At 42.5% G+C, this 8,657-nt stretch overlaps 2 protein-coding genes across 2 annotated transcripts; one reads left to right on the top strand and one right to left on the bottom strand.

Annotated features, from left to right (window-relative positions):
* Window positions 1-1,426: 1,426 nt before the first annotated feature.
* On the bottom strand, window positions 1,427-5,673 carry LOC137949652 (uncharacterized). Its single transcript, XM_068795773.1, has 7 exons — window positions 5,142-5,673; window positions 4,334-4,496; window positions 3,813-4,013; window positions 3,482-3,727; window positions 2,634-2,784; window positions 1,897-2,134; window positions 1,427-1,825 (listed from the first exon to the last, which is right to left on the bottom strand). Exons 1-7 carry the CDS (start codon window positions 5,671-5,673, stop codon window positions 1,491-1,493), a joined length of 1,866 nt encoding a protein of 621 aa, XP_068651874.1. The 3' UTR covers window positions 1,427-1,490.
* Window positions 5,674-6,303: 630 nt separating this feature from the next.
* LOC137949644 (exocyst complex component EXO70C1-like) lies at window positions 6,304-8,298 on the top strand. Its single transcript, XM_068795761.1, has one exon. It carries the CDS (start codon window positions 6,304-6,306, stop codon window positions 8,296-8,298), a length of 1,995 nt encoding a protein of 664 aa, XP_068651862.1.
* The last annotated feature ends 359 nt before the right edge of the window (window positions 8,299-8,657 follow it).

Below are 8,657 nucleotides of genomic sequence, written 5' to 3'. Positions count from 1 at the left end.
TTTTCAGTTCCTACTTCATATTCTCATATTTTGAAAGTTTTCAGGCCAATGACTTATAATGACTTATAATAAAGCAACGAAAAATCCTTAGTGCATACATGTTATGCAAGAGGAAATTAATGTCATGCATTTAAATAATACTTAGGGATATTATAGTTTGCCACCCTCAAACTAATGTCATGGACAATAAATGGGTTTACAAGGTTAAATATAGGGCTTATGGTATTGTTGAAGGCTATAATGTAAGTTTTATTGAACAAGGTTTTATATAATAATATGACTTTAAATATACAGAAACTTTTAGTCCCGTTGTACACATCGTTCTTGTCTTGGTTTTGACTTTTTCAATGACCTTTGGATCAACTAGATGTTAACAATATATTTGTGCATGAAAAATTGAATGAAAGAGTTTTTACGAAACAACAATTGGAATTTGAAGAGATCGAACATAATCAATAATAGTGTCAACTTAAAAGGTCTACTAAAAAACTTAAACAGGCTTCCGCTCTTGGTTTCACAAATTTCATGAAGTTATAGAGTAATATGGATTTGTTTGAGTTTTATCACCATTCCCTTTTTCTTTGTTGACGAGGTAGTGCTTACCTATCACCCCTCTAGATGTTGCATTTGTTATCAATCAAGTGAGTCTATTCATGTATAATCCAAGTACTCAAATTTTTGTGGTATTAAAAGGGTCTTATGCTACATGAAGGGTACCACTTGTTTCATTATTACATTATATAAATGCAATTCAAAGTCAATTTTTTTAGATTAACTTATTGGGTATTTTGATTCGAACTGAGTAAGAGACCAACACCCGCTATTCTATTAGTGGTTTTTGTATTCATCTTGGACATAGTCTTATTTCATAAAAAGCAACAAAGTTGTTACTCATTCTAGTATTGAAGTAACATACATGGTTATAGTTTTCTCTACTTCTAAATGATTTGGATCAAACAACTTTACTTTGTTGTTTGTAGTATTAGATATTCTCTTCTCTATTGTGATGATCATAGTGTCGTAGCCTTGACATTTAACCCTCTCATCAATGACCACAATTAGCATATTAATCTTGCCTGCCACTTCATTAGAGAGAAAGTTGATTATTATGTTTTACAGAATTTCTATATGCCTTATGAATATTAGCTTGCCAAACCGATATTCTTACAAAACCACTCTTGACTCGGTGACACATGTTTCTTTGTGAAAAAACTTCATCTCAATTCTCCTCGGCTCAATTTGAGGAGGGATATTAAGGATAAGCCAAAACTATATGCGACAAAAAAAATAAAGAAAAATGAGATAATTATGAAAAAGTAGGAGATTTTGTAAGTTTTTTTTTCTAAAAAAAGTACTTTTAATTTTTTTTATTATTATCAACAAAACTTTTTTTAAGATAAAAGTTTGAATAAAAATTGTAAGGTAAGACGTGCAGAATACAGGGTCAGAATTCCAACCCTATATGACAAGGCAGGTTCAAGGAGGGTTTTTTATACGGGAGTGGTTCTTATAATATCCTTTCGAGACATACAGAAAGACTTAAGGTGGGTCTCATCGATTTCACCAGAATTTGTTAAGTGAACCCCGTACTGCCGCAACCTACGAACATCACGGGCAATAGGAGATTGCCATTCATCATCCCACCATGCAGAAGGAAGCAATGGTGTATAAGCACATTGGTTCGATTGCTGAGGGCAGCTCAAGGGCCCTCCATACCTGTTCCAGACATGGCCCCACCCTACCTGATTTCTCAAACCATTCACTAACAAATTGCTGTGGAAACTGCTGAAGAATGAAAAATTCAAACTTATTGCTGAATCTTCACCTGCAATGAAATCTTCTTGATAAATTGATCGCTTGCTTTATAAACACAGGAGAAAAAAACACAGAATTTACCTAGTTGATTTGCTGCTGCCAATGCTGCAATTAACTGGGCATAAGTAGTCCCAACACGTCTGTGTGACCCAGAGACGACTGCATGTTTTGCACGGGAAGCAAGAAAAAAATCCACGAACAAGACCCACCTTGGTGATGGGCCCCAATCTTTTGTCTTAAAATTTAAGTAGTGTTTTGCACCATTCATGCTGTCTTCAGAAATATTCCCTCTGAATAACTTGTAATCAAAATGAAGGACCTAGGTACAAAACAAATATAAGTCATAAAAAAGGAACTATACAAATCTAATTACAGAAACAAAGGCAAAGGCAATTCTTCAAGTTATGTTGGCTTTTTTCATTAATCGAAAAAAGAGTAATACAACTGGGGAGAAGAAGGCTATTGCCTCCGAAGCAAGAGGGACGCCTCGGCAGCAGATCTTTTGTAAAAGAGTTGCATATTGACAGTTAACACTCTGGCTTTGAGCTGATACTGACTATAAGATTATAGGATATACAGTACAAGTAAGAGAAACAAAGTATATAGTTTGGGAATATAATGAATCAGAGTCAAACTCATTATGTAACAGTGACTGACGTGGAGACGCACCAGCAGAGTTCATTCTTCAGAAAGCAGTTGCATGTACTCGTATTTATATGAAACGTTATACAAATTAATCTCATTATGAGCAACTGTTACGCATTTTTTCAAAATAAAAATGACCAAAAAAAGATCGTCCTACCACAGAAACTGTATACCTCTGCAATTTCTGTCAGCATTGGCTTAATATCTTTAACAATTGAAGGTGTATCTGATACCAAAACAATTCGAGGCTTGTCAGAGCTCGGCTGGTAAGTGTTCAGAGCCTTCTTGATACAATTGACTGCTGCTTGCACTGCCCTGACTGGCCTGAAAATAAAAACCCAAATACTGTTACCTGGAACAATAAACCAAATGTAAAATAATAATGAAGAATAAAAAAATGGGACTTGACCAAAGTAAAAATGAGAGATTGATGGGAACTTATAGACCACCACTATCGAGGACATCTGAGACATGATAGGCTTTCACAGAATATCAGAGCAACAGGCACAGGTGACAACTACTGTTAAATCGCTTTCTGAGCTGTTTCCATATTCAATTCTAATGGGATCAGAGCCTCGTCTCAACTCTTTAAGGCTGTGCCTTTTAAAAAAAAAAACTATTCAAGGTTGCATACTTGAATCCTTTTCGTCAAATCAAATCCATCATTTGCATGAGTCTTTGCTAGATTTTCCTTTTTAAGTGCCTTTGCTTGCCATTTCTGCCAACATCACTTTTATCTGCCAAATATTAGCCTAGGCAAGCTTCAATTTTTTGTGTTTGTGACTTTATTACAATTTTTATAAACATCAAAACAGAAAGTATCTACATATAAGACAGGATTTCAAAGCTTGATCCCAGAATGTCTGCATGACCTCATATCCAACTAATTCAAGTCCTTCAAGCACCCAAAATTAGACACAGATTGCATATAATTATATATATACTCGCGTGTGCACACCATACACACACACACACACACACACTTAAAGAAGATCCTTGAAGAAAGAAAAATTTACAAAACCTGTTCATCATCATGCGCATATGCAACGACACATCGGGAGCTGGACCACCATTGAGCACCCTGTCTACAGCATCTTGGACAGCTTGCGAAGGGGAAATAACAAAGCGCATGAGTTCTCCAAAGACATTAGGTCGGGAATTAAGAACTCTTGGATGTCCAAATAAAGTTGATGCTGCTTTCCTCATCCCTGGATTAGTGTTTTTTAACAAAAACTGAACTCCAACTGCATCTGTCGTGCCTTGGAAACTGCAGTACTCACAAGGAAAAAAAAGTCTCAAAAATAAGAAATATGTAATTTGAACATTCTTTAAGTAATTATCTTGCTATTTACCAAAGTATTGGTTGCTTCCACCTCCTCCAATCGCTACACAGGATGTTGGTTTGAACCGGTTTTTCAAAATCATCAGTTCTGATAAATAGATGTTTTCCATGCTTACCAACACAATCATTCTGTCTCCAAAGATGCTTCACTTCCTTCAAGGTAAATGATTGGTTTGTGTAAGAAATGTAATCCCCAAAAGGATATTTACCCCTGCAAGTATGAGATATACATTTATAGTTAAAAACTGAAAACAAAAGCTCAAAATAAACTCAAATGGTTGTCTCTCATTCCTACCTCCAAGACATAAGGTGGGCATGAGTATATTTTTACTATATCATGGTCGTCTCATCCAGGAACCAATACAGGTTATAGAGCTCAAAGTTGACAAATGTAGCCTTATACAAAAATGAATGACTTTAACATAGGTATCATGAGAGCAAATCAATTGATAGGAAATTGATATTTTGCCTAACCATCTCAAACTAAACTCAAATGATTGAAAGGACACAGCTAGAGAAAGAACCATATGCCTGTTTTGTCCAATGATGAGAGACCGATTTAACACAACACTCAAAGCTGCAGCAGTTAAAATCTTGTACATTTCATTGCCAAACCCTGCTTCTGAGGCTTTTCCTAACACAAAACGTTGTCTGCAAAACTGGTCTGGAGGAAGTTCTCGGACTTTAGCAGCTCCTGGCATGTGAATTAAACATGTGAACTTCTAATTCTCATGCCTACCTCCAAGACATAAGGTCTTTTACCAGTTCTCCTAATCAAACCATGATTTGAAATCTGTCCAGAATAAAAATATACGTGCAGTTTGCAAAAACATTCACAAGAAAACTCTCTCAGAAGTTTTGGTCCTTCTCGTCTATGAATTAGGCAAGACTGTCGTCTTTCACACCATAGAAAAAAAAAAAAAAAAACCCAAAAAAAAATACTCAAAAATTTCAATATTTAAGTAACTTAATATTATGTACATGTATAACTTGACATCAGTGCATCAATAGCAGTTTCTGGAACGAATGGGGGATATATTTGACATAAAACCAGGATGAGTGCACATATAACTTAGGGAAATAAAGGTTTTCAGAGGAATTGATGTCATTTGCACCTTACAAGAATTGACTATTAATAAAATGCATAGGCAAGTATTTGCTGAAAACAGGTTTCCGTGGCAAACGGAACCACTAAGGTACTAGGGGTAATAGATTATACACATATGATGGCATCTCTTAATATTTGGACCTACAGAGCCCAATGAAGAATAGGCCCACTCATTTCACGACAGTATAGCATGAAGTACACAGAAAGCAGATATTAGATAATGGACTTCACCATTAACGGCAAAATGGCGTTCAATGATCCGCCGCACTCTTAAACTCTCCTTTGCAGATCCGGCTGCAAACTGCTCCCCCATCTCCTCCACCGTCGCGCAAGAACTCCGCACCGGAGGCGAACCAGCAGTCGGATCCGCGTCTGGAACCACCGGCTCCGCCGCCCCGGCGGCCGGAAGTTCGACCGCGTCCAAGAGACCAATCGATCTTAATGTAGGCAGCACTAAAGAGAAACCAGAAAAGAATACAAAAAGAAAGAGGAATCTGCGCACCGCGAAGAGTCTCCGCCGGGAGCGATGATATCTCATTGCTAACGCGGTTAAAACGCTGCCTGAGCTGGGATCAGAATCTGACAAGCGTCGAATCTGCGTAAGGTTTCGAGGAGGAGAGGGGGAGAAGACGCCTGTACGAACTACAAAATGGATGGCCGGACTTGGTTCTTTCGCTCCGTCATGCCGCTTTAATGGAAGAATGATTAGCTGTTTAAGAAGTTCGAGGTTCGAGATGCGATATCTGTCGTTGATCTCGACCATCGGGCCCACGCTTCATCATCGACGGGTCTTGTTTCTTGGCGGTGGGTATATTTAGTGGAACGAAGGCCGACCATATCGATTGTCTGAAGTAAGGACCCAATGATTTCGGCCGGCACATATATTCGTACTGAGCCTTCGGCTCATTGGAGGCATTCATTTTGGGCTGTTTCAGGAAAAGTTTCAAAGAGGGTATATCACGCTCAGATGGGTCCCACAAAAGACAGGGATCCAGAGAATCTCGCGGGACGTGAAGATGAGAAGATATCCGGCCGGACGCGAATAACTGACATGCGACTTCGTGTCGGCCACTCCTACTACTTCCCGCCGATTTCGGGTCAGACCCTATTAATCTCCATACTCTATTAGTTAAATCACAATAATCAAAAATTAATTTCATTTTAAATTAAAATTAAAAAAGAACCGGAAAAAAAACCAACTCTCCTCTCTCTCCGTGCATCCCCTTCCGCCAACGACCATTTCAATCCTTCCATTACTGGCCTTCCCGTCTCTCTTCTCTCCCTTCTTCCTCCTCCCTCGCTCTGTCTCCCTTCCTCTTTTCCTTCTCAGTTCTCAGCTCTAACGAGACCCCAAAGGGAAAGAGATCGAAAAGCGCGAAAAAAATAAAGGGAAATGGATAGGAAGTTCTCTGTGAAAGGTGGCAGCGGCAGCTTCTCCAACAAAGAAAACGCGACCAGTTCCGTCAATTTCGACTCCGCCACCGCCGCAGATAGAGCCAAAGAAGGCGACGCCCTTGACTCGGCATCCGATTTCGAGACCCGATTGGGTAGAATCTCCGGCGGAGTCGACAGCTTTGTCGACTCGCTCTCCGCCTCCAGGGACTGCCATATTCCTCCCGACGTCCCGGAGTATTATGATAAACTGGTCGCCCTCGTCGACGGGGAGGTCGCCAAGTATGACACGGGGAGGGATTCCGGACGGTGGTGCCGGGATAGTGGGAACTCGCCGTTGCTCGACGCGGTCGGCAAGTTGTCTCGCGTGGCCACCGCGCTGACCGGGTTTCCCACCGAGTCTAAGTACTCAGTCCCGCTGAGTCGAGGGAATAGCGTCTTGCAGCGGGCAATGACGTTCTTGGAGGAGGAGTTCAGGTGGCTTTTGGAGGATTCGGCGGGGGGTGGGGAGGTTGATCACGGCAATGCGGCAGCGGCGGTGCCGTCAGCGACTGGGAAGCCAAAGAAGCAGTCGTCGTTCTGCTTGAGCCAGGAGAACGACCGGTACGTGCTGTCGGAGCCGGATTCCGCTCACAAGGGGGACGAGGGGTTCGCGACTTACCCGCCGCAGATCATGTCCCGGTTAAGTAAGACGGCCACCGCCATGATCGCGGCGGGGTACGATACGGAATGCTGCCAGGTTTACAGCATCGCGCGGCGCAATGCGTTCGAGGACAGCTTGAAAAGGACTGGGTTGGAGAAGATCAGCATGGACGACGTGCAGAAATTGACATGGGAATCTCTGGAGGGAGTGATCACGTCATGGACGAAAGCCTGCAAGCGCTGCGTGGCCGTTTACTTCCCCGGGGAGAAGAAGCTCTGCGAAGCGGTCTTCCCCCAGTGGACAGGCATCAACCCCGGCCTCCTCAGTAACCTCACCCGTGGGGTGGTCATCCAGCTTCTCAACTTCGCGGAGGCAGTCGCCATGACGAAGAGATCGGTGGAGAAGCTCTTCAAATTTTTGGACATGTACGAAGCGCTCCGCGATTTGATTCTCGTTCTCGACGAGTTGTTCCCGGGCGACGCTTCGCCGGAGCTGAAATCGGAGACAGCATCCGCACGAAGGCGTCTTGGTCGGGCCGCCGTTGGGAGCTTCTCCGACCTGGAGAACTCCATCAAAGCCGACACCGGGAAAATCCCGGTTCCCGGTGGCGCCGTCCACCCCCTCACCCGTTACGTTATGAACTACCTAAAGTACGCCTGCGGCGAGTACAAAGACACCATGGAGCAGGTCTACCAAGAGCACGCAAGAAGCGACCGCCACGACGAGCCGCCGGAGCCTGACGGCGGCGGGCAGAGGGCACCTCCTCGGTCGCCCTTCGTGGTGCAACTGAACGAGGTCATGGACCTGCTCGACAACAACCTGGACGCCAAATCAAAACTGTACAAAGACCCGTCGTTAAGCTACATCTTTCTGATGAACAACAGGCGGTACATCATGCAGAAGATCAAGGGCTCGGCGGAGATACACGCCCTCCTGGGCGACACCCGGAAAAGAGCGGCCCAGCTCCGGCATTGCCACAAGAACTACACGTGGGAGACATGGAGCAAAGTGCTGGCCTGCCTCAAGGACGACGGCCTGATGCAGGGAAAAGGCAGCGTGAACAAGACCGTCCTCAAAGAGAGATTCAAGAGCTTCAACACCCTGTTCGAGGAGATTCACAAGACGCAGAGCACCTGGGTCGTGAGCGACGAGCAGCTGCAGTCGGAGCTCCGGGTGTCGATATCAGCGGTGATCGTGCCGGCGTACAGGTCCTTCTTGGGGAGGTTTCGGCAGTACCTGGACTCCGGGAGGCAGGCGGAGAAGTACATAAAATTTGGGCCGGAGGAGCTGGAGTCGTCGATCGAAGATTTGTTTGACGGTACACCGGCGTCCATGGTGAGAAGGAGATCATAGAAGAAGGATATAATGGAAGAAAGCGACTAGATTCAGACGTCTTACAGAATTTTGAGGAGAGGAAGGGAGGGAAGAGGAAGGAGAAATGCTGAAAAAAAATCTTTTTTTGTTTGTTTGGATTATTAATGAAAATTGTTTTGGTTGTATTAATTTATGATTTATGATATGCTTTTTGAGATGGGAAAAACTTCAAACTGTGTAATTGTAATTTTAACAATATTTTTCATTACTAATATTTGAAATCTTAGATCATGATCCTATTAAAATTGCATTTTAGATCTATCCCATAAAGATTAATTAACTAAAAATATCCTTAATTTCGGCCAAATGCCTTTTTTTTAATTATTCAAGTGTATGTT

Source organism: Aristolochia californica, unplaced genomic scaffold (assembly GCF_029961685.1).
Source record: "Aristolochia californica isolate CCGP_79_NKW_82.1479 unplaced genomic scaffold, dmAriCali1.0.hap1 SCAF_1, whole genome shotgun sequence".
Lineage (NCBI taxonomy): Eukaryota > Viridiplantae > Streptophyta > Magnoliopsida > Piperales > Aristolochiaceae > Aristolochia > Aristolochia californica.
The sequence above is the reverse complement of the archived record's forward strand: the minus strand, read 5'-3'. Positions and strand labels throughout refer to the sequence as shown.